The sequence below is a fragment of the Callorhinus ursinus genome, unplaced genomic scaffold (assembly GCF_003265705.2).
Source record: "Callorhinus ursinus isolate GAN/ISIS: 27379988/994484 unplaced genomic scaffold, GSC_fseal_2.0 scaffold3, whole genome shotgun sequence".
NCBI classification, from domain to species: Eukaryota; Metazoa; Chordata; class Mammalia; order Carnivora; family Otariidae; genus Callorhinus; species Callorhinus ursinus.
The window spans coordinates 24,574,639-24,601,439 of record NW_027397065.1 but is presented as its reverse complement, the minus strand read 5'-3'; the positions used below and the strand labels follow the sequence as shown (position 1 = coordinate 24,601,439).

At 39.7% G+C, this 26,801-nt stretch overlaps 1 protein-coding gene across 5 annotated transcripts in view; it reads right to left on the bottom strand.

Annotated features, from left to right (window-relative positions):
- The window catches only part of MAN2A1 (mannosidase alpha class 2A member 1), a 165,385-nt gene that overhangs the window by 134,815 nt on the left and 3,769 nt on the right, over positions 1–26,801 (bottom strand). For 3 of the 5 annotated variants that reach the window (XM_073888998.1, XM_025866876.2, XM_073888993.1), the window contains exons 2-3: positions 4,139–4,396; positions 1,642–1,786 (exon numbers count right to left, since the gene is read on the bottom strand). The exons of 1 other annotated variant lie outside the window; for it this stretch is intronic. In XM_073888998.1, the coding sequence (XP_073745099.1) occupies positions 1,642–1,786; positions 4,139–4,396 (403 nt within the window). Of the gene's footprint in view, positions 1–1,641; positions 1,787–4,138; positions 4,397–26,801 lie in introns of those variants that run through there. One more of the 5 variants, XM_073889001.1, reaches the window with a different exon arrangement.

The following is a 26,801-nucleotide window of genomic DNA, read 5'->3' as shown; positions in this document are numbered from 1 at the left end:
ATAAACAAAGACCTGTTTTTCAGTACACATACCCTAGATGCAAATGTACTATTTAATCTGACATACAAGTAAGTAAATAGCAAAAGGTATTTTAATTACATGTGATTTTCCTCACCTTTTGTATTTACTTGATAACTAACTCCTGCTTTAAGATGATCTACCATATGATCTGCATTTGACAGACACACAAATGTGCCCAAAGGACTTGGGGCCAGTATACAGCCAAGCCAGGATGCCTGCCTCATTCTGCCTGGCTCCAGATCCCTCCAATCTTTCCATGATGCCTGGCCATCGGAGTTTGGATTTGAAGGGACAGGCTAAGATTAAGGAGGAAGAAGATGCAAAACATTTAAGAGGAGAGGTTAATAAGATGGATGGGTATTTGTAAGAAAAGATAAAGACATTAAGACCAAAGACAGAAAAACCAAGTCAGAAGCTGGTGTGACATATGCTCATCACAAATTTCCAGAATAATATTGATTTCACATATTTCAGACCTCTGTGCATACTGAATTTTGAAGTTTTATGGAAATTCAAACATTTCAGCATCCAAACTGTCTCTGAGTACCTTTCGCATCCAAAGCAGCACATGTGTGTACACACACATAGACACACACAACTTCACCAAATCACGTGTCCAGACCTAAAGCAACAAGTTCTACTGTCTTAGAAACAGAAAGGAACATATGCCAATAAACCAGTGGGAAAGGATATAAGTCAGAGATAAATGAATGCTGGGAGTAAAGAAAAAAACCTTCAAAGTACTAGGTGAATAATGGTGCCTCTGATTAGTAATGATGAAATGGAGAAATTGAGAAAAATAACAAATAGAAGTGTAAGTCAGTCCTCAAAGGAAGTCTTTCGAAGTACATTCCCCAAAAAATCCTGCAATGGAATTCATGAAGTATTTACTCTGTGCCAATGTACTCACACTAACAAATCTATACATCGAATCGTATTTCCCACTGTAATTTTAGCAATTTTCCCTTACCTTGGAGGAAAAAGTCTCCAGCCCCAATAAATTACAAAAGCTGTCATATGAAATAATTACAATAATGATAATGACAGGAGTTACTGGGGCCATGCATCATGCCTTTACATTTCATCTTATGAAGCAGATACTTTATTCTGATTCTATCCGGGAAAATACTTTTATGTTCAGTAACTTGCCTAAAGTTGTCTCACACCATGGGGTTGGGACTCCACACTCATGTCCACCTTGACTAAGGCTCTTAACCACTTTACATTGCTTTTCCATTTTAAAGATCCAAACGTTCCCACGAGAATTCTGCAATTTTTAGTGCCAGTTTATGAACACAAAATAATTCTCCCATGCAGTATTTTACAAGAAGTAACTACAATGAACAGTCAGCACCTTAAGTGAATTCAACTTTTCATCCCCAAAACAAAGACCTTCTTGTGTTTATTACTATTTCACATTGCACAAGTACTATCCATGAATTGCTCATAAATTGATAAAAACTCAAAATACAATGACATATAAAAGGAATACGTTGCTGGAACAAGTCAGCGAATAGTGTCTCAAAAACTTGAGAAATCAGCTCTACCAGATTCTCATTAAAATACTCTGTGTGTACAGGGGCTTAATAACCTGTAGTTTTTTTGAAGTGTAAATTTTACCTGGGTCATTATGGGAATGAGGCACCACAAAGACTTGAAGGGGCTTAGAGTCCCATTCATTAAATAAATAGCTAATGTCAAATCCTTGTTTCCAAACTCCACCATCTGGATTGTCAAAAGGAATTAGACTGTAAACATCCAACATCTAAAAATACAAAAGACAAAATATAGGGGAAAAAAGAGTAAATTTAACCATGTATTATCATTTTTAATTTGAACTTAATGTTGGAAAATATTTGCTCAAAGCTATTCACTGTGTATGTATTTTACTAGATAAAACTATTTCTGTAGACATTAATTGAATAGTTTAAGGCAGAAAACATTTAATTACCATTCAAATTCTTAAAATGCTACTGTGTTACTTAACTATCCTGATAAATAAGCCCCTCCTCCATCTGCTTCTAATGAAAAATAATTTCATTCAATTCCTTCTTGCCCTGCTTTTCTTCTAATACATTCTAGTGGAAACTGATAGGAACTAAACAGCAAAGAAAAAATTTCTTGATGAAATGTGATTATGACCAAATATTTCAGCATTTTCACAAGCAATAGTGATAATGATTTTTTTTATTTTGAGTTGTCTTTATTTTACAATTAATCACATATATCCTAAAATCTGTATTTGAATGGAAATGCATCTACAGCTATTCCTTCATTTAGCAAATGTTATGTTCACCTTTTTCATTCTAAAACTAAAACTACAACTGAGTCAATGAGGCATAATCATGTAAAAATGGAAATTTTTAAATGTTCAAATGCTCTCTATGTTTCCAATGTAGTAGTCCTAGGTAATGATCTTTTTGGACACAAAGGAAAAAATATTGCAGAAAAAAAAAAACCTAAAAGCTGGTATTTTACATATCCTCTATAATACTAAATGTGACAAAGAACACAAAACTGATTTTACCAAAATTTGACTTTGGTAAAATTTAAATTATGTAAAAATTATATATAAAATTTTAATTATGTAAAAATCACTATATATGATAAAATATATAAGCGGGTTACAAAAAAATTTAAAGATACTGAGCAAATTATGTAAAAAGTGAATGCAAAGTATTTTAAGGCAACAACATATCTCTCACTTCAGAATGTATGACTTTAATAAATAAAATGCTCCCAAGGATGAGTCGATAAATCTTTGGGAACCAGCTGGAAAGGAGGATGTGTTAGCAGTCTCTGTTATTCCTTCTGGTTCTTTCTCCGGCCCTGCAACTCACCCTGTACCCCACTGCCTCGATCCGCCTGCCTTCTGGGGTTGTTCACAACACTGCTGTTTCTGTCCAGCCCAGATTTAACAACCCCCTCCAAAAAGAGTTTTGTTGTTCTCCTTTAAAAGGTACTTATTTAAAATCTATACAAAGCCAAGACTCACAAAAGTAGATATACCTTCACAGCACAGAATCCTGATAGTGTGGGAATCTGACCACACACTAGTTGATAAGATTGTAGGCACAAAGCCTGGCCAATTCTATCTCCAGCTGCTGGCTTGGCCTGTGAGCCACGGCTTCAAGATCCTATCACATTCTCTGTCCCCAGAAGTTAGTGGAAACATCTACTCCAAAGCAAGGCCAGAGCCAACCCATTTTGTCCAACTGTAAAACATTTGCCCTTTACAGACGTGTCACCAAGTTCCAGCTTCAGGTCTAAGGTACAGGTTAAATACAGCTCCCTGCTAACTGGCAGAACAGAGCACATTTGACACACTTTAAATTTAAGAAAAGCAGTAGTCCTTTCTTATCCTAGTTTACAACTCCACTACCCTCCAGAAAAGCGCTATCCAAGAGAAACAGAATGCAAGCCAAATCTGTAATTTCAAATTGTCTAGTAAAATGAAATAAGTGACATTAATTTTAATGACACATTTTATTTAATCCAATATACTCATAATATTATTATCTCCATATATATGTAAAATGAAACAAAGTATTTTGCATTTGTTTTCATAATAAGTCTTCAACACTTAGAGCACATCTCAATTCCAACTAGTCATATTTCAAGTGCTCAGGAGCCACATGTGGACAGTGAGTTTCATACTGAACAGCACAGCTCTAGAATATTTCCCTTCTCTCTCTCACAAAGAGATATTCAGCAGAAGGTATCGAACCCTACACTGTGTAAAACCTATAATGTATAAAAGATATATAGTAAGAATAAGGTTTTTCTTATACTCTTAATAGGAAGATAAGAAAATCTCTTTGGTCAAATTTAAACCTCTAAAAGTCTTCATCTACTAGACAAAATAAGACCTAAAAAGCATACAAAAAGCCATAATCACAAAGTATAAAAATAATTAAAAAATTAGGGAAATATAGAATTACAGAATTTTATCACTAAAAAGAACTTTAATGATCATGTGACTAATCCAGTCACTTTACAAATACAGAAACTGGAATCCAGAGAATTTAAGCAACTTACTAAGTTAAAACAGATACCAGATCAAAAAAGAAAGAAAAGCAAGAAAATCCCAATGATCATTAACGAATGCATACATTACCTGCACATCTGAATTCCGACTTCCACTTTGCAAAGCGAACGAACAGTCTTCAGGGTCCACTACAAGGGACAATTGTTTTGATGGCAGAAGAGGTGCGCCAGCACCTTGGCTGAAATTGCCTTGTGAACTTTTTGGACCATCCTCCACAGACTCACTCAAATTGATGACTGAGTCTCTAATATTTGAGATGATCTCATTATTCTCAGCTAGCAAACGCTCCAAATGGTCTATTTTTTCTTGCAACATTGAGAGCTGGCCCTACAATAAAAAAGAAAAAGGCAGCTATATGAAACTCTAATATAGCTCTGCTGAGGCACACACATTTTTTTTTTTAATTATGTGCCTGCCCAAGAGGGCAGCCACTCACCCTTCACTTTCCACTTTTATAAGTGGGACCACAAAAAGCGTGAAACGGTTGGCAGTGTTGAAACACCAATTTACAACAAAAAATCTTCATGGCTGCAATCTTTGTTTAATCGTATTTTAAAATGTGCAACAGAAAAACCAAAAATATTTTGGGATATATTTCCTATTGCCCCAAACCCAATCCTAAAAGATCTGTTGAGTTCTCTATAATAGCTAAGTATAACATATTATGTTCAGGCGTGAAATTTTAAATTTCAGTTAACTGATTCTAGTTACTTGAAAGGGTCAAAAAGTATGAACCCGAAAAAAATCATTCCATTGTAGTAACCCTAGTGGACAATCCTAAATAAGAAATATCTACAGGAAAATCAATTAGTCAATTCTGAATTAGCTATATGCATGAAAAATAACCATGCTATAGGTCACGTAGACTGCTTTTCCTACATTGTGTGACTTTAAGAGTTTTTTGGGTTTTTTTTTAAGATTTTATTTATTTGACAGAGAGAAAGCTAGAGACAGAGCAGGAGCGGAGGGGGAGGGGCAGGGAGCCTGATGTGGGGCTTGATCCCAGGACACTGGGATCACAACCTGAGCAGAAGGCAGACCCTTAACCGATGAGCCACCCAGGTGCCCCAACTTTAAGGTTTTTTAATTGATCCTCACATTAAGAGGCTTGTCGTCTTTATAATATAAACCTTGTTGTAGAGAGTAATATTTCAGCTTATGAAAGCAAGGACAATCTTTGTCTTGTTCATTCCTATATCTAGGGCCTTAAATACATGGTAGATACTTAAATATTTGTCCCATGGCCCTTATATTTCTGGAACTCAACAATAATTCTTTAGTGAGCACCCAGTGTACCAGGCAAACGCTACATGCTGGGAAGACAGATACACATAAGATATGGGTCCATACCTGAACACAAAAAGTGACACTCTCACAAGCAACAGCCTACCCAAAAAGTCCACACTAGGGTTTAATAAAATAACTCTATGCCTAGTGAACAAATAACTCTGGACACCCAAAAACAAAAGTTCTATCACCAGTAAATAACAGGAAGACAGAAAGGAGGAATGAAGTAACAGGAGGACAGTAAGAAAGAGGAAGGGAAAAGAGAAAACACCTGAACGTCCAAAGGTAAAGTACTGGTCAAATGGTACATCTATATCATGGAAATGTTTTCCGTCACTGAAAATTTAGAAATATTAATTCCTTAAAAACAGAAATATACTAATCACAGACCTATACCCCTGAAACAAATAATATATTATGTTAATAAAAAAAAACCAGAAGTATATGGGAAGGTACTTTCAGAAGATACAGTAGAGAAAAAGTTTAAAAAGCATGCATAAAAAAATAGTAATCTGATATCATCCTTTTTGAAAAATAATTATGGAAGACCATAATCAAGATGGTAAAAACTGGTTATGGGTATTTATATTCTTCTTTCGTCTGTTATGAATAGCTGCTGACTTTGTAATAGGGAAGCCAGGAGAAAAAAAGGATTCTACTTCCGTGTTAGAGGCCAGTTCAACAAGGGGAGGGGAGAGGTCAGCGGACTGGTGTCTACCAAGGGAAGCCCACTGGAGCAAACTGTGTGAAACTGACAGAAGTCTGAAGGGACTAGAGAAGATATTTTAGAATGAGAAAAGAAATATCCAAAATTAGAAGCAAGTCAGCAGGCCACTAATTTTTTGGGGAGGAGGGAGGTGGGAGAAAAGATGACACTGGGGACAAATATCCAAAGCCAGAGACAAGAAACATTAAGACGGCCTCCACACACCTGAAAGATGCTCTCCCAGGCCTACTTAAGAGGCATGGAACATAAATAGCCCCTATGTGTCAAAACTGCTGTCCTATAAGCCAACTGTCTCCTCTGGGGTGGCATGTTAGGTCTCCAAGAGGTAGAACTCTGAGGAGTATTTATCAGCATATTACACAGAAGCCAGAAGTACAAGGTTTTAACACAGAACTCATCCTGTAAGACAAGCCCCATTTCCTCTAGTGAAAAGCTACAGAAAACCTGCATCAGTTCATGACTAGACATGGCACAGCAAAGGAAACAGGATGCATCAGTGCAACACCAGTTCAGGGCTCAAAGAGAAGCTGGTTGAACCACGTAGATTCCAGGTCAGCAAAGCTATTGAGCAGTATCATACTACAAACCCTCCTTTATCAGCAGACATTGACGCTGGTTGAGTGGTTCTCAGCAGAAAGGCCAAAGTGAGTCCCCTTGGCATAACCCAAAGCTCACCCAAAGAAGCTTAAAATGTATGAGAGTCAGGCATGCAGCCAACTTATATTTATTTTTCTAAACAGACATTCTATCAAAGGCTGTCTGAAATAAAGGAAAAACTTTTCTTCACTTATTATCAAAACACTGCTTTTTGAAATCACTTCTGATGAATTCTGTTGAATATTTCCAATACTGAAGATACAAGTCTACTTCAGTGATGCTTGCAATTTCTACCACAGCAGGTAACAAGAGTAAATCAAGTTCCTGATTCCAAGCAGAATTAGAACATGTTGACTTGTCTTGCCTCTAGTAAAGCTACCCTCCTCTATAAAGTAAAACTTAGTCTAAAATACCAGCACCCTAGAGCTCTTAAGATGCTGCATGCTTTATCGTATGATAAACTTACAGTGAGTGTATAAATTAATACAGGGGTGCCTGCATTTCTCCAGACCTTTCTGTATCAGGAAAAGATAATTTTGGAGCCATGCATACAGTTCAACAAGCACACACTGAGAAAGAAGAGGGCTCTATCTAGGAATATTCTTACGATGGCCTTAGTCCCATAACCCATGGATGAGAGTATTATTCAAAATAAACACTACAGGAGAGAGATGTTTTGTGAAAAACAATCCAGAAGGCACCAAAGACGACTTTCGATCTCATGGTAGCTTTAAAGATACAATTAATGATCAGTACCTGGAATTCTGTACCGAATTAATAAGTCCATGGAGAAAATTGTGGTCTGGGGATATGTCAGCAGAATGGTCTAATGAAAATAATTTTTTAAACTACATTATGCAGTGGAATAAAATCTCCCCCCAAATGGCCGAAATTCTTGAAATACACACACCTCATAAGCAAATTTTGTATATACGACAGAGAAGAGTGGTATGGCCTTAAAAGGATGTGCTTGTATTCTTCATTAAAGTAACAGAAATCATAGATAATGTTTCAATTACACTGACAAGTCAAGGAATACAGATAGTAATACCGAAAAAGACAATTTTCTGTAGGGTAAGAAAATCACTTGTGAGAAAACCATTTTATTCTTTGATTTGCCAATCAGTTCTATAGGGAGGCCATGGTGTTGCACGGCAGAGGAGTGGAGAAGGAAATCATGATATTTGATTTACTTTGATTTTGATGAAAGAGAAAAATTGAGCAAAAAAAATCACTAATACGAATGACTTTTGAGAAAGAAAATTTAAAGCCTACTACAGGCAAAACAGGATCAGAAACCACTCAGTCCTATGAACAAAATCAATCAATGTACACCTACAGCTAAATCTGAAAACTTATGACATAATTATTTGCCCCAAGTAAGCACTAGCTGCCGGAATTGGCATCACTGTGATCACTCAAGCTCAGCTGAATCTGCACATCAGCATCTTCCTTCCTGTTACAGTAGAAAAAAAAAAAATGCATGCCTTTCCCCTTCCCCACTTCAAAGGCCAACACTTAACTGGTGAGCTCCAAACCCATCTCTCTCAACAGCTCAAAGGTTGGTATTCTTTTGGTTAAAACTCTCTCAACACTGCTTCATCAAACTCCCTTTTTAAAAGTAACTCATTCTCAATTGTGTAACATGTAACTTCAGGTCAAGCTATATGAAATTTGCCATTCTCATAAATCAAAAATAGTAAAATTCACCAATCTCCTATGGTTCAACTTAACATGATATCCTATCTAAAACATCAAACTCCAATGCTTCCCTTAGCCCCACGATTCCCTTCCCGAGCCCCAACACCTTCACAGACATACAGAGATTATCAACAGTCTGTACTCATCACCCCCTTCTTTATAAACTCCCATTCCCTCATCTGCCCATTCCAATCAGCATCTGCCCACCACTCCACCAAAACTGCTCCTGCAAAGTCCCCAAAGGCTTCCATGTTGTTAGTGATGATAAGCAAACACTGTCCTCCCCTTACTCATCATCTCAAGGAGCATCTAGCATTCTAGACCATTTCTTCCTCCTGGCAACATTTTCTTCACTTATTCCCAGCCCAGCATGCTCTTGGGGTTCCTCCTGCCTCCTGTTTATCAGTCTCCTTCTCCCCCCAGCATCTACATGACAGAGTGCCTGCCTCAAGGTTATTAACACCTGAGCCTTCTGCCTTCTATACTATCTTCAATTATCTCATCCACTCCATGGTTTAAATTCCATTTCTTTTTTGTACTGATGTCTCATCTATATTTCTATCTGCAGCTGAAGCCTCTTCTCTGAAAAACAAACCCATCTGTCCTAACAACTATTCCACTCAACTTGGTTTCAAACTTATGTCCAAAAGATACCCTCTCCAAAAAAGCCTTCTACAATCCTCAAATCTTCAGTAAGTAGCTTTAATCTCCATCTAGTTGGTCACTCCCAAAATCTCGGTGGCATAACTGATTCTTCTTCCTTCCTCACCGTGTTCATACATCCAACTTACCTGCAAGCTCTTTCCTTACTACCTCTAAAATACTCGAATCATTCTACATCTCTCCCTCTCAGCTGCAACCACACTGATCCAAGCCTCCAGCAACCTCTCCTGCCTAGTACACAGCAGCCTCTTAACTAATTTCCCAGTGCTAAGCTTACACCCTTCAACCATGCCCTACACAACTGCGTTATCCTTCCAACAATCCAGTGCTAGTTTCTCACTGCACTTCTACTACAATCAGTAAACACCTGCATCTATCTATCCCTCCCCCAACGTAGCTTCACCCTGATCTCATCTCAGTTGTAAACTACTTCTCCTCCTCAAACCATCTCAAGACCTTCATACATGTTCTCCCTTTATACAGTGCTTCAAATCTCACCTGAAACATTCCCTCAGCGCAGCCTTCCCTAGCCATCCTACTGAAAATAGGCCTTCTCGTGTTATTCTCTAGGTCTATTTTTTGCTTCTTCCACGGCCGTTTTTTACCTATTTATTCATGTATTGTTTCCCCATCTTCATCACTAAATGAATCTCTATATTGAGAACAGGTACCACAGCTGTTTTATTCATCACTGTACCCTGATGCCCAGCACAATGCCTGATGCACAAAAGAACTGCAAATATTTACTGGGGGGCGGGGGGGGGGAGAAAAAAAAACATACTAACATTTTTTTCTAAGACAAGGAAGTATTAAATGTCATTTTTTGGCACACAGCTTACACCAAAATAATACGAATAAAAATAAAACACTCTTAACAATTTTTTTAAGAAAGAAAATTCACAAAAATCTTCCTCTGTGACCCAAAAAGTAGGTAAGAATGAGAAGGAAAGTCCTGAATTATAGGGTGATCTTCACTGACTGAGAGGGAAATGGTACAGAAATTGAGCTGTTTGGCCACAGAGTGACAATCATGACCTTGTGAGTAGGATAGAATATGCAGCTCCTCTTCGAGGGCAGGCGAAGATTATGGACTCTGTACAGTCCAACCAAAAGTTTCAACGTTCACTACTCTCAGTAATCAGCGTTCACTGGGCTCTAATTTCAACTGATGCACGGGATAAAGAGGGTTTGGTAAAAGAACCCGAGGCTGATTCTGAAATTCCTCCTACCACAGTAGTGATAAAAGATCTTCACTCAACCAAATCAAGTTTTCTAGTTAAGAGAACGATAGATAAAATATTATGATTTAAAATATAATCACCAATGGTGGGATTCAAAAGAAACAAAATTTTACTGGAATACATATGTGTATGTACGTCTGAAACTCTAGCTCCATATCACCTGTCATTCATGCTTTCTTTTCCCCCTTCTTGTCAGATTTTGTTAGATTCAGTATATCACTCCATCACATCAAGATCTCTCTGGACCTGGATTCTGTCATAAAATGTGCCCACCATGTACTAATGTGATTGGGTAAAAGGCTCTAATAGTAACCATAAGAAGCATCTGAAAGGCTGCTCAAAACTACAAATCCCAGGAGTGCCTGGGTGGCTCAGTAGGTTAAGCGTCAGATTCTTGGTTTTGGCTCAGGTCATAATCTCAGGGTCATCAGATCGGGCCCCAGTCAAGCTCCATGCTCAGTGGGGGCATCTGCTAGAAGATTCTCTACCTCTGCTCCTTTCCCTGCATGCGTGCGTGCATTCTAATAAATAAATAAATCTTTAAAAAAAATTACAAATCCTAGGGATCCACCCTGAAATCTTGGAAAGGGCCACAGAAACTACAATGTTACATTCCACAAGTGACTCTGGTGATCGGACAGGTTTGGGACCTACATCTCCAACTTCATGCACGTCAGTGAAATATCTAAGATATACCAGCCAATAAGCCATTTGGCAAATCACCCCCAAACTACCTGAGAGGGTGACATAAATCACAAACCTGCACCCTTGGATAATCTGCTTAAATGGATATTAATTCTCTTAATTATCCTTGTACCATACTCCTCCATTTCATGCTTTAGGATATTATACCTCACCACATTTTTATTTTTAATAACTGCAAATAATGAATACCTTTATTTTTAATAACTCCTTTTACCAGATAAAGGCAGTTGAGCTAGATGGTTAAGCACAAGAACTCTGGGTCAGACTATGTGGGTTCTAATCCTAGGTCTGGCACTTACTAGCACTGTGACTTTGAGGAAGTAACTTAACTTTTCTGGGCCTCAGTTTCCTTTATGGGCAAAATGCAGTGCTAATACCTATTGCTTGGAATGGCTGAAAAGAACTTAGCACAGGGCCTGCCACCAGGTAGGCATTTGAGAAGACGTTACCTTTGCTGCTGCTGCTACAATAAAAGTATGGCTTTCTAAAAATCACTTTGGGGTTTTTTTTTTTAAAGATTTTATTTACTTATTTGAGAGAGAGAGCAAGAGAGAAAGAGAACACAAGCAGGGGGAGAGGCAAAGGGAGAAGCAGGCTCCCCACTGAGCAGGGAGCCCTACGTGGGGCTCGATCCCAGGACCCCAGGATCATGACCTGAGCCGAAGGCAGACGAGACGCTTAACCAACTGAGCCACCCAGACGCCCCTGGCTTTCTAAAATCACTTCAAAGGGTACCACTTTCCAGGGCACAACAACTGTGATTAAGAACAGGCCCTAAAGCCAAGCCAAGAGTAACGTCATCAAAATGGCAGCAAGGAGACCCCAACCTCCATCCTCCCACAAAGATCAACAATGAAACAGCTATCCATGAACAAAAACAGCTGTGGGACAGCTCTGGAGTCTACTTATAAAACTTCGGCAACACAGTGGGACAAAAAAACTGAAAATAACCACACAGAAAAAAAAAAAAAAGACTGCTTCATTTTGCCTGCATTATCCCATCCCCCAGGTCGGCAATGCTCAATGCCAAGAGGGAACTCCCCAGCCAGAAAGAGTTCCCTTTGCTAGGAAAGAAGAGCAGGGTAAAACAGGTTCCCCTGCCGCTGGGAGCACCACACAAAGGGACACAAAGAGACAACTAGGAACAAGGAAGAAAAGCAGGCGCTACCAATAGTAGCCACACAGCATGAACAAGAATGGTTCTAAGTGACCTGCTCTACAGACAAACCCAGCAGCTTTCACCAGTGAAGGAACCAATGGCCAGCACAGCTGCCATGGAATCCCTGCAGATTTTACCAGTTTTCACCCAACCCTTGTATTGGCATTTGTTGATGCCACCCACCTGTGGCCCTCCTGCTCTCTCCCCACTCAGCCCCTCTGAAACCTAGGAAACACGCCAGCAGCCAGCCAAGGCCTCTGTGGCTGCTCAAGTGCAAGACTCCAGCCCAGATCCCAATGGCTGATCCCCACTGCCATGGAGCTAGCCCCTCGAGCTATGTACTTGCAGGCTGCCAACCTGCCACTTGTCACCAGTCTCCACTGCCTGCAAACGTTCAGGAAGAGACTGCAGCAATAGGAGAGCAAGCCGATAGCCAGGGCCTCCACAGCTGCTTGTGAACATGGATGAAGTCCTGTCTTTGTCACTAGCCTGCACCATCATGCTCACCTGGCATCAGACACTCCATCTGTGCAACTACACATCCCCTGCTTGACCTCCACCACCAGCCTCCACTGCTGTGTGCCCATGGTGAGAATGAGCAGTCATGGTAATACCATCAACAACCAGGTCGCCTGCAACTGCCAGTGCACCCACAGTTGGCCCCAGCCTTTGCTGCCTGCCTTGGATCCCACCACTACATGTATGTGTGCAACTAGCCCCTGCCACTACACAGGCCTCTACAGCTGAGTAGGTGCACACAACCAGCTTTGGCCACCACGGCTGTCTGCCCCAGCTCCTAGCCACTGGGCCTGGAGGTGCCAATGAGGACACAAGCAGCCCTTGCAGCCACTGCTGACACCCTGGAGCATTTGCCAAGAACCACACAGTTGTCAAAGCTGTGGACCCCAGCAACCTGAGCCAAAGAGACATCACGCCACCCTCAAGAGAGATGCTGCCACGTGCCCCTACACTTGGTGCCCCGCGCCACTAGAACTGGAGTCACAGGTGTTAGACCTGGGGACATGCTGGGATCACTAGCATGCTCCAATGTCCCCTCTCCCACACAGGTGAAAGGCTTCCCTTAGCAAAGTCAGTCCATAAAGTCTGGAAGAAGTGACTGCTTCTTCAAAAGCATAAACACCTGTGCAAAGTTATAGGCATCACTAAGGCTCAGGATAACATGACTCTACCAAAAGAATATAGTAAACCTCCAGGAACTCGTCCCCCCAAAATGGAAATACAGCTATTTCCCCACAAACAATTCAAAATAATGTTCTAAAGAGGTTCAGAGTTACAGGAGAATACAGATAAACAATTTAACAATATCAGGAAAACATAAGAACAAAATGAGAAGTTCAACAAAGAGACAGAGAACATAAATAAGAACCAAACAAATTTTGGAGCTGACCAAAACAATGACTGAACTGATGTTAACAAAGAGCTTTAACATAAGACTTGACCAAGCAGAAGAAAGAATGAGTGAGTTCCAAGACAGATCAACTGAAATTATCCAATCAGAGGAGGAAAAAAGAAAAAGGAATGCAAAAGAGTAAAGAAAGCATACATCATCTGTGAGATACCAACAAAAGAACCAATTTGCAAATTATTAGAATTCAAGGAGAAGGGACAGAAAGCTCATTTAAAGAAATAATGGCTGAGAACTTCCCCAGTCTGAAGAGATATGGATATCCAAGTTCATGGAAATAAGAGGTCACCACACCAAATCAACTTAAAGAGATCCTCTCCAAGACACATTACAATTAAAGTGTCAAAAGTCAAAGAGAATCTTAAAAGCTGTAAGAGGGGAAAAAGCTTGCTACATTCAAAGGAACCCCCATTAGACTACTGGCAGATTTCTCAGCAGAAACCTTACAGGACAGGAGAGAATGGGATGATATATTCAGAGTACTGAAAGAAGAGAAATGCCAACCAAAAATATACCACCTGACAAAGCTGTCCTTTAGAAATGAAGAAGAGATACAGATTTCCCCAAACAAACAAAGGCTAAGGTGGAATTCATCACCACAGCACCTGCCTTACAAGGAAAGCAGAAAACAGTTCAAGCTAAAATAAAACACACTCCTTAGTAACATGAAAACCTATGAAAATATAAAACCCACTGATAAAAGTTAAATATACAGTCAAATTCAAAATAATACTTTAATATGGTGGAGTGTTAGCCATTTAATTCTACAGTAAAATGGTTAAAGGACAAGAGTATTAAAAACAACTACAGCTACAGTAATTTGTTAATGGATACACAATAGAAAAAGGTAAGTTGTGACATCAAAAACATAAAAGGGAGGGTAAAAGAGTAAAAGGGTAAGGTTTTTGTATGTGATCAAAGTTATTATAAAATACACCATTATATCTATAAAATGTTCTATGGAACATGTCATGATAACCACAAAGCAGAAAACTACAGCAGATCCACACAAGATAAAGAGAAGAGAATCAAAGGCATACCACTATGTAAAATCACCAAGTCACAAAGGAAGGCAGCAAGAGAGGAAGAAAGGAACATGGAAACTACAAAAAAGCCAGGTGACAATTAATAAAATGACGTTAAGTTCTTACCTATCAATAATTACTTTAAATGTAAATGGACTGAATTCTCCACTCAAAAGACAAAGAGTGGCTGGATAGCTTTAAAAAAAACAAAAATCAAAAAACAAGACCTAACTGTATGCTGTCCATAAAAGACTCACTTCAGCTTTAAAGGACACACATAAACCCAAAGTGAAGGGTTGGAAAGAGATACTTTATGCAAGTACATGTATGCATACACACACACACACACACACACACACACACACACACAGTGGAATACTGTTCAGCCATAATAAATTAAATCTTCCATTTATGACAACACAAACGGACCTTGAGGATACACTAAGTGAAATATGTCAGACAGAAAAGGTCACATACTGTATGATATCACTTACATGTGGAATCTAAAAAAGTTGAAATCAAAGAAACAAGAGAATGGTAGAGGTTGGGAGGGGAAACGGAGATGCTGATGAAAGGGTATAAACTTCCAGTTATTAAAAAAAAAACAAACAAAAACCCTTCCAATGATAAGATGAGTCAGTTCTGGGAATCTAATGTACAGCATGCTGATTATAGTTAATACTGTACTACATAAAGTTGCTAAGAGAGTAAATCTTAAATGTTCTCATCATAACAAAGAAATGGTAATTATGTGACATGATGAAGGTATTAGCTAACACTATGGTAATAACCATTTTGTAATACGTAAGTGTTAACCAAATCAACATATTGTACACCTTAAACTTAATACAACGTTCTACGTCAATTATATCTCAATAAAGCTGGAAAATAAAATAAGATAAAAAATGAAGCCAAGCCAAATATGAATTACAGCTCCACTACCCCAAAGAAACCTTGGGCAAGTTACATAACTTTCCTGTGTCTCAGTTTCCTCATCTGTAATGAAAAATACCTCACCCATAGCGTGGTTATGAGTGTTAAATTAGTGAGCACATACTAATCAGTTTAAACAGTGCCTGGTGTGGTAGGCAGAATGAAGGCCACCCCAATGATGTTCAGGTTCTAATCCCTGAAACCTGTGACTCTGTTACTTTACCTGACAAAAGGGACTTTGCTGATGTGATTAACTTAAGGGTTTGAAAGATGGGGAGACTGTCCTAGAATATTGACAGGCCCAGTGTAATCACATGGGTCCTTACAAGGGAAATACAGGAGATGGAAATCAGAGTCAGAGGAGATACAAAGAAGGAAGAGGTGGTCAGAGTGATGCCGTGCTGGACGGGGCCTGGAACCAAGGAATGCAGGCAGCCTCTAGAAGTTGGAAAAGATGAGGCAACGGATTCTCCCCTAAAGCCTCCGGAAGAGAGACAGCTGTGCCAACATCTTGATTTTAGTCCAATAAGACCCATTTCAAACTTCTGATCCCCAGAACTGGAAGATACACATTTTTCTTGTTTTTTTTTTTTTTAAGCCACTTTGTCTGCTTTGTGACAGCAACAGTTGGAAACTAATACACGCAGTAAAGAGCTGACCCTATATAAATAAAGCTTCCACTGACTGGCCCTCTTAGAGGAAGTCTGTCCAAATCCCCATCAGAAGAGTTGGAGAGCTATGAGCCTCAGCAGCCGAGAGCCCCTGCAATGGAGCAATGAGAGGTGAGAGCATGTGACTCTACAACTTGGCTCCCGGGGCCATGTTTTGGTCTCATGAGGCTCTACACCTATCTCTGAACAGAGGAGGCAGGAAAAGACTTAACAGTTAAAAATATTTTTCCAGGAAAGAAACATCTTCACCTTGGACAGGTTTAGGGGAATGAATAAAAAGGGTTTTAAGGCTACTCTGGAGCTATGGTGGGGCAATAGGGAGTCAATGCTGTGGTGGCTTGGACCGAGGTGGTGGAGGACAGCAACAGGATGGGACAGGACAGATGAGCTAGGAAAGGGAGGTACAGGGAAAGAAGAAAAATAGCCTTTGCATTTTGTTTTGTTTTGTTTTTTATTGAGGCAACTGGGAAGATGGGTGGCATTGTAGGGAAATCAGGAGTGAGTCCCGGGAAAGGAGCAGAGGGAGAAGGAAAAGTTCTGTTTTGGAACGATGAGACAGCTCAACAGTGCTGTCAGGTAGAGACATTACATCTCGAAGTCAGGAGAATCTCTATTTGAGTGGTCAGTGAAAATATGAATTTAAAGCAGTGGCGACAAATGGGGATTACCTATAGAGAGTGCACAGATCTGCCTTTAATAATTGTAAGAGGCTCACCAGGCAATTCTCACACATCCCCGGTTAAGAACCACTGTATGAAAGCTAAATATAAAAACAGTGATTTGGTAACAGAGTCTTATTTCCAGCAGGAGTGTCACCGTTACTGCAGTAGCTCCAAGTCAGGCAGCCGCTATTCGACTATATGAAAAATCCCGCTATTTATATTAAGTCAGATTGCGGGCACTCAACAGGAAGGCATTTTGGTTTCATAAAATGACAAGAAACCCCTCAAGTGACCACTCCACCCTTAAGATGTGTAGTGCTGAGACCAAAAAGAGTGTGAGCTGAGGCCCTGGCCATAGTCATGCATGTAACACTACCAAGTTGTAACAAGCCACAAACCACAGTGACAAATGACCTTTTAATGGTGTTTCCCAGACCTGAAGCTTATCATGCCTGAATCTTTTCCAAGGTATTAATTGTCTTTGTGCTTCCACTGGTCCGTTCAAAGAAATGATGTACTCACCAAATGAACACAAAGAGCACTTAATTATTAATTACATAACACCTAGCCAAAACACGGGAGCGATGGGCTTTGCCTTGGCAAATCAGTACTCATCAACCTCACACCTGCCTACGTGTGACGTCAGTAGAGGCTACTCAGACAGGTATACAGCAAGAGTGCCAAGGGACGGTGAAGGGAAGAGCTGGGACCTCAAGCTCACCATGCCCTGCCCTGGCAGGGAACCCTCAGCACTCAGACGCTGCCCCTGGGTAACCGCTCTGCAGCTGTCAGAATCACTGTGCCTCCCAGCCCCGACCTAGAGTAACAACAGGCCACGCCACTTTTCCCCACCCTTGTGAACCCCATCCTTTCGCCACCTCCAAAAATGTGGTCAGGACTCCAGTTGCTGGCGCTGTGTCCAGGCTCCAGGACACACCTCCAACCCCACCCTAGGAGTTTCCAGATGTAAACTGAGATTAGAACTATGAGGCACCCCACCCACACCACCCCAATGCAGCTGCACAAAAACCACGTCCAGCTGAGGCCACGTTTTAGACACCATGCTATTGTGTATAAATCGAGATGCTGCAAAACAGCCATCTTTTTTAAAACGATTATTAGAACAAGGGCTTGTAAGCACACCATGTTTCGATTATAAACAATTTTCACACAGTGCAGCTTTATAACTTTCAAATACATTTAATAACTGCAATTAAGTGGTGCTAAGCAAATTAGGTGTTGACTAACAAAATTCTTTAACCCAGCACTTCCCGAACTGTTGTGTGGAATATTTCCTTTCTTTATATATATATATATATATATTTTTTTTTTTGCAAATTATTTTTTTGAAAACCGCACTAATTTTACTTCTACGACATATTTTTAATGTACTTCTATTCTTCTATATAGCACTCTGAGATAGTCAACAGTGTATCCCACCCAAGAACATGCATGAATGTTCACAGGATAGGCTTTCAGACGGCAACAATTCTCAGGGAACCAGGGTCATGCTGTCTTATGTCATCTGGTCTATGGCTGCTGGTTGATGTTGCTAATTTGTCTTACATTTTTTGAGATATGCCTGCCTTTATGCACAAGGGTTGTTATTATGTACTATTTATACCACCTAAATTTATTCTGCATGGATGAATGGCATATATCGTATTTTAGGATCTGATGATAAAAGTTCCATCAACATACATTTACCCAAGTAATTTTCAGAAACACATTAATGTAAAAAAAGAACAATTGTTGGTAGTGGAAAAAGCAATCAACCTAAACACTGTTAGCCTATTAAAATAAATGCAACTGACATGTCTAAGATGGTTTTTCATACAGAAAAGTTTTGGGGTCCTCTGAAGACAGTGTTAAATTTTAAGTAATCAGCCTGCCTCCGATGTTATTTACACTAATCATTTCCTAAAAAAGCCCATTCTATTCCTTACAGACGACAGGAGAAAGGAAGTGTCTAGGCAAGCTCCATCGGAATTATTACAAATTCTGAATTTCCTAACTTTTCATTTCGAGCAGCAAAGACTCTCAAATTTCACAAATCCTTTCCTACAGACTTTATAAAAGTCCATCTGAACCATTCAATCTACAAGGGCAAGGTGGGGCATGGTAAACACCACAGAAGCAACAAACATAATAGTAAGGCACAATAGAATATGTAAAAATATAATGAAAACAGATTTCTAAGTATCATACAATCAGCTATAAAGATGAGTTAAGGATACAAATTTCTCGGGTTCTTCTTAAGTTTTTTTTTCTTTCTCTTCAACAATTATTGGTTAGATCTTTTCCCTAAAAGTTAGAAGAAATATCCTGCATTTTAAGTGTTGTTGTCATTGGGCCCTACAAGTTTTCAAAATTGGCCTTGGGCCACAGACAGTTCTTATCTGTTCAGTTTGAGCAGGGGAGGATTTGGTCAGCCACTAATCAAAAAGGGCTCTTCTTTACTATCAACAAGAGGCAGTTTGGGGGTACTCAGAAATCTGTCTGATCTTCAAAACAACCTTGAGCTATGAAGTCCCTATTTCAAGTGTTGCCTTTTGATCTTTAATAAATCCATCTCTTTTCATCTCTCCCTCTCTCTCTCTCTCTCACACACACACACACAATCTATTTTCTGTTCTTATAACCTAGAAAAAAAAATCATTTCACTCCATAATTTGGGCCAAAAATGAGAAGGGTCTTTTTTAGTTTCTTACTGAAATGCTTCTTTGAAATCCTTCCTTATGATAGTCTTATCTTTTCTTAGGTATGCTGATCAATGAGCTGGTTTCTGACAATTTGAATACAAGCTGCTTCATTTTATTAGCATCTGCTACACAATCATCTTAATACGAGAAGCACAGCTTTTGGCTAGAAGAAATGTTCCTCGGCTGTCTGCTCTCTTCTCACAAAGCACAGTCCCGAGTGAGCTCATCCACTCTAACTATGCTGATGACTACCAGATCAGCATCTCCCTTCACCTCTCACTTGGGCACTGCAGCCCACTTGGCTAATTCTACTAACATCCACCTTATCATACACGAACCTGAGGTTGGCTCCCCAAACCAGGTCATCTTCCAAACTATCCCCTTCTGCAAAGGGTATTAGCTAATTCTCCAAATGCCCCAAAGGAAAAAGGTGGGAAAAATTGTTTCATTCAAGCCACACCCATCATTACCCTTTATAGAAATCTGTTAAAAAGCCCTGATGCACATATGTTAAGAAAAAAGAAAAAGAAGAAGATAGCAGGAGGGGAAGAATGAAGGGGAGTAAGTCGGAGGGGGAGACAAACCATGAGAGAAGATGGACTCTGAAAAACAAACTGAGGGTTCTAGAGGGGAAGAGGGTGGGGGGATGGGTTAGCCTGGTGATGGGTATTAAAGAGGGCACATTCTGCGTGGAGCACTGAGTGTTATGCACAAACAATGAATCATGGACCCCTACATCAAAAACTAATGATGTAATGTATGGTGATTAACATAACAATAAAACACTTAAAAAAAAAAAGCCCTGATGTTTCTTTTACAAAATACCTGCACATTTTTCTCTTCCTCTTGATTCTAGCCATTTCGATACTAGTATAGGGATTTAGTGCCTTATGTCTATATTACCTTAAACAGATTCTCAGCTGCCTTCCTGCTTCTGAGTCTTCCTACACACTGCTACCAGAATAATCTAGATTGAATACTCTTAGCTCCCTTCCAGGTCTAAAATTTTTTATGAAATTATTTCTCCAGCATGATTTTTCTCAAGCAGCTTCCTAACATACTCAATAACTTTGAATGGCTCCCTACCATCTGACTCATGTAACCTCTCAGACTGACTCCCAGGGCAATTAACAATCTGATCCCAAACTACCTACCATGTTTCCCCAACTACTTCTTACAAGCACCAAAGATTCCAAATCAAACCAATCTCCTCACCTCTTCTCATGGTGCCAGGCTCCTTCATGTCCCAAGCCTTAAGCACGATACTCCACACTAGGAATATTCTTTCTCCCTTCAAAGTCCTACCCAGTCAGAAAAGCCGAGCTCTGGCCTCAGGTCCTTTGGTCAACTTGAGCCAGGCCACTACCAGAACTTAGTGCTGAATTTCCTTTAAGGCCTCCACCCTTATGCCAAGAATAAGAATTAAGGTCATGGACTCTTATTTTATTTTATTCTTAGCTCCTATATCCCCAGAACCTACAAAAATACCTGGTACACAATGGTTACTCCATAAATCTGTTCATTGGCAATAACTAGCATTTACTGAACATGTACTATGTGCCAAGCACTATTCTAACTTTTTAACATTAACTCTTTTAATGAGTAATTAACACTCAGCTGTCTCTAATTGTTTCACAAACGACAGTTGCACCGCCTCAAATAACTAAGATGCTCTTGCAAAGCAAGAAACATTAGCTAGTACATCTACTGTAATTTCCACAGTACCTAACACAAAGTAATTCTCAAATATATACCGAGTAAAGAACAACAGAAAGCACTGAATTACAGGCCAGGATGCATACCCCAGGTATGCTAGGTTAGGGGACCCAGGGCAAACTGATGAAGCCCAGTTTATGTGTCTCAGTGTCCTTCTCTGAAAAATCAAAGACTAAATTATCTGATCTGGAATGACCCTCCCTACTTTAAAATTCTGTATCTGCCTTTCTCATATTATGACTTTTCTAGGGGTGCTGGTGACTATTAAGAGAATGACTACCTCCATAGAGTCTCAAAATGCAAATTCAGAACTTTTTTAGGGAGAAAGTAATTCTAAGAATAACTCCTATTCTCTGGCTTCCATCTTCTAATGTTCTACAAGTAAAAATGTTACCACGAAGGCCAGGACCCACAAATCCCACAGTTTTTCATACTTGAGATATGAAGGAACAGGGGTGAATTGCTGCAAAGTCTGTCTTCAGCCCCAAAGTACAGCCTCACCCTGAAGGAGGAGAGCTTCCCATCATAAAACAATCAGTCCTGGAAGAAAACACGTTTAAAAGAAAAAAAAAATCACTGACAAATTCCCCGGCTCTCAAGTCTCCTGATTCAGGACAATGAGGTTCACTGGTGGGACTAGGTCACATTTGGGACCTGCTCTGCCCTTGGAAAAAGCATTTCATTTCTCTTGACTCCCAAAGGTAACCACCTGCAAAGGAAGCCAGTGAGAAAACCATGCACATGTGGAAAATGCTGAAATGCATACATTTAAAAATGGAAAAAAAATACTTAAAAACTGCAACACCACTCAATGAGACTCATTACACTCATTTTTGTTCGGACTAAGTGTACTGCAATTTAATGATGATAGTAAAATCTCTGAGGACACAAATGGGGTGGTGGCCTGTGCCAAAAGGAATGAAGAAAGTCACACATAAGCTTCAGGAAGCATGAAGAAGGATCAAAATTAGCAGGAATTAATTACTCTTTGATGAGTAGCAGTCCAGTGCCCCTGGAGGCAGACATCCTGGTAGTTCTCTGCCTCCAAGGTGAGTAGCCTTCAGGGTCCCAGAGAGGACTGCCAAGTTCCATCTTTGATGGACCCAGGCTCTCCTTCCACAACCCTAACTAACCCAAGCGGTCTGATTAAGCTCAGAATTCAGCCCATCTGTGAATTACAGCCAATCCAAAATACAATAAAGTCATGGTTTTCGACCTTGAGACTATGGATCAATTTTGCAGAGTTCGTGCCCCAGAACCCTCTATCCCAGAGCAGTCCTGTAGTGAGAAGCCTGCAGGTGATAGAGGGAAACAAATTAAACATGTCAAGCATGTCCATGCTCCAGCACAGAGGTTCCCCAAGGATACTTGGAAATCTATGAAACATGTATATAATACCAGTTTTAAACCACACTCTCAAAACACAAACTAAGTTTCACTAATGCTTATCTAATAACCAGGTGACAAGAATTTTGTTTTCAATACACACCTCTGCTTCAACGGATCTAACCACACTATTTGCCTCTAACGTTAATAATAGAGAAATACAGTTTAAATCTGAGACTGGCAAACTTTTTCAGTCAAGGGCCAGACAGCAAATATTTTAGGCTTTGTGGGTCAGAGAGTTTCTGTGGCTACTACTCAGCTCTGCTCAACTCTTGTGGTACAAGCAGCCAGAGACGATTTGTAGAGAAATGAGTGTGGCCCCGTCATGAAATATTTAATCAGTTGAAAACATGAGAACCATTCTTAGCTTGTGGCCCCACAAAACCAGGTGGTGGGCCAAATTTGGCCCACAGTTAGCTGAGTTAGGCAGAGTTCAAGACCAGAGACCTTGGGGACAAAAGGGAAGGAAGGAGAACATCTGCCAAAAACTTCAGTCTTTTCCTACCCCACTTCCATCGTCCTTTCTCTAAAAAAGGCTATTTAAAACAAAATGAGTTGAACAAGAGAGAAATCTCCATCCACTTTATTTTCCAGTTTCTGTTCCTGCTTTTTCTCAAGAAGGAATACAAAATGCAGTAACTCGAATCAGAATTAACAGAAATAAAGCTTACTTAAGAAAACTTCAGACATCGGGGTACCTGGGTGGCTCAGTCGTTAAGCGTCTGCCTTCAGCTCAGGTCATGATCCCAGGGTCCTAGGATCAAGCCCCGCATCAGGAACCCTGCTCAGAGGAGAGCCTGCTTCTCCCTCTCCCACTCCCCCTGCTTGTGTTCCCCTCTCTCGCTGTCTCTGTCAAATAAAAAAAAAATCTTAAAAAAAAAAAAGAAAACTTCAGACATCTCAAATTATGTTTGTGTATGACTTTTATACTACCTTATTACTGATCAGTATATCTTTCATTCGTATGCTAAAAAATAAGGGGAATAAACCTGGACTACTTTCAATCTCTAATTCAATTGGCAAAAAGTAAAAGATGATCTATTTATTATCACCTGGCCATAAAGTTTTTCTCAGAAGAAGTATATTCAACTTTAGAAAAGGAAATTTCATTATAATAATCCTCTTTTTCTTTAATTTGCATATGAACATAATATCTACCCTTGTATTTTCTGTAATATACTAAAATTTAGAATCCTAAAACATAAGCGCATTTTTGGGCATCCAGAGAAAGGATACATTTCAATCATCAAAAAATGCTAGTTATCTTTTTGAGAATTAGAACTAAGCCTTCTAATCATTCCTTCCTAAAATGCAAAATGCTAACACAGTGCCATGGGTATAAAGAATAGGCCTTTGGTTAGACTGCAACCAAGTGATTTTCAACAGGGTTAACTTTTTTCCCCTCAGAGATTTAGCAATGTTTGTAGACCTGTTTGGCTGCTACAACCAGGAGAAGGAAGAAAGGTATTTCTGGTTTATACTGGGTAGAAACCAGGATGCTGCTAAGCATTCTCAATGCAAAGGACAGCCCCCACACCAAAGAATTATCCAGCCCCAAATATCAATAGCTATGAAGTTGTGAGGCAGTCAAAAGTAGAGTACGAAAGTTTTAAAGTGCTTCCAAGTTGATCTTTTATTTAGAAAATGGTGTGTTAGATTTACAAATTCAACATAAAATATTTCCTGGGTACCAACTATGAGCTTGTCTGCATAAAAGCACAAATAACATTACATTAAATATACTATCTCACAACAGAGTTACGTTACAACCTCAACAGACTTAATTCATTCAAATCAAATGATTCATTGCCTATCACAAAGCAAATTTGGCAATACTCAAACACTAAGTCTGAAGTCCATTCAGTATAATCAACCCTCAAATTTGTTTGAACCTCAACATGGATTCAACCTTAAAATTAGCAGCTTGGCTTGAAATGTACAACTGAAACAGAAGCCCATTTTAGTCAAAATGGTCTACCTCCCTGCTCCTGATCAACCTGCTAATCACAACTATAAAAAGAAGCAAAATCCACTCTTTGGGAGCTCCTCCCCTCTTCAGCGCTATGCGTACTGTAAAAGCTGATGCTACCAGTTAACTTGACCACCGAGACAGAGGGGGCCAAAAGCACAGGTAAGGCCTTTATAATCCAGCAACCAGAGATCCTATCCAAAGCTACTGAATATCCTCACATTTTCTTAAAGATCTCTCTGCAAGAGAGGGAGCAACTAAGACCACTGGGCTCAAAAAACGAAAACCCAAACGAGGGACAAGCAGCTGCAACTGAACTACTTACCACTCTACTAGGAAAAATCTCAACACTTATTCCGGTCTGTCAAAAAAGGCCAAAGTTTTAACAGCTATCACAAAGTACAAAAGCTGATTCAAAGTAAAAACAACAAAAAAAGTGGCAATTTTAGTCAATTTGCCCACAGCCCAGATACCCCTTAATGCTAACTAATGAGTCAGAGAGAAAATGCCCTTCAGATAAATAGGTTTGCACCATCTCCCAAACAAAAATACCTGTTTAGGCCCTGAGAGCGGTGCTGATCTGGGAACAACAAATTCAATTCAATTAAAAAAATAATAAACTTGGGGCGCCTGGGTGGCTCAGTCATTAAGCGTCTGCCTTCGGCTCAGGTCATGATCCCAGTGTCCTGGGATCGAGCCCCGCATCGGGCTCCCTGCTCTGCAGGATGCCTGCTTCTCCCTCTCCCTCTGCCCCTGCTTGTGTTCCCTCTCTCGCTGTGTTTCTGTCAAATAAATAAAATCTTTAAAATAGTAATAATTAATAATAATAATAAACGTAAGCCTTCAGACTAGATGCATTCTTGTCACAGTTGGTGTATAGGAAGTGAGCTTGGGTCTTGGTCAAATACACTGGGCAGGGGTCCTGCAGAATTGCTGACCTCAGGAGGGGGTGGTGGACACCAGCCTCTCCAGATGCTTCCATGTTCTTGCCTTCCTCCTCAATGCCTGCTTGCCACCACTGCCAGAGTTCCATCACTTGCCAAAGTCGCAGATCTCAAACATTACACCCTCCACAATGAAACTAACTCCCTTATACACACCTGCCCAAACCCCAGCGACAAGTGCTATAGTTTATGGAGTGCGCTAGAATATGTAGAAGGAAGATCATGGATCATGTTTTTTTATATATCATTCTTAAGATCCTCAGATTTCTGAAAGCAAGAAAAAACAACTGGAAGACTAAAGTCAACTTTTATTAAACATCAACTATGGACTCTTTAAAAAGTACTAAAGGTGTAAAACGTTTAAGCATATTTTTATGTGTTTATTCACAATGAAAGTTAAAATCCAAAAGGCCTGGATAGGACAGTCCATTAAACAACCGTCTCTTGATTTCGGCTTAAGTCATGATCTCAGGGTTGTGAGATCAAGCCCAGCGTCAGGTTCCGCACTGGGCATGAAGCCTGCTTAAGATTCTCTTTCCCCCTCTCCCTCCATTTACTCCTCCCCACCTCTAAAAAAAAATTCCAAAAGGCATAAAAGTCTCCACATTCCAAAGTCTTTTAATCAAATATCTTAAAGACATTCTTACTTTCTTGCTTGATAATTGTTATCTGGGCAAAGATGAAGTCTGAACTTCACTTTCACATCTTCTATCAGAGTTCCAATCTCTGAAGACACTTCTAAGAGTTAATATTAATCCCTATGGTCATAGTCTACACTAGTTATTTAAAAATTGATCATCTGTTATACAAAATCTGATTTATTAATTCTCCAGATCCAAACTTAAGACATTAATAAGAGATCTATTAAACTCAATGTAGACAATAAGCAACTTGTGAAATCTGCTTATAAGAAGTGATGAAGAATTTCAGGACCTTAACAATGTCTCTCTTTTCTATCTACTCAAATTCTTATATTACCTCAAATCATCTTCAGGAAATTAGGCCTTGGTCAGCCTCTCAACTGCAGTGTAATTTTTATTAATTTTTCTAGCTGAGATTTATTAACCCTGAAATATACACAGAAGCTAACACAGACAAGGCTGCCTGTTGCCTCCAAGCCTCAAAGGAATTCCTCTGAGGAGCAAAGCGAAAAGCCTTCCAAAGACTATGTCAGGGGTAGGCTGTTCCTCCAGGGTGGGAAAAACGGGAGCACCCAGA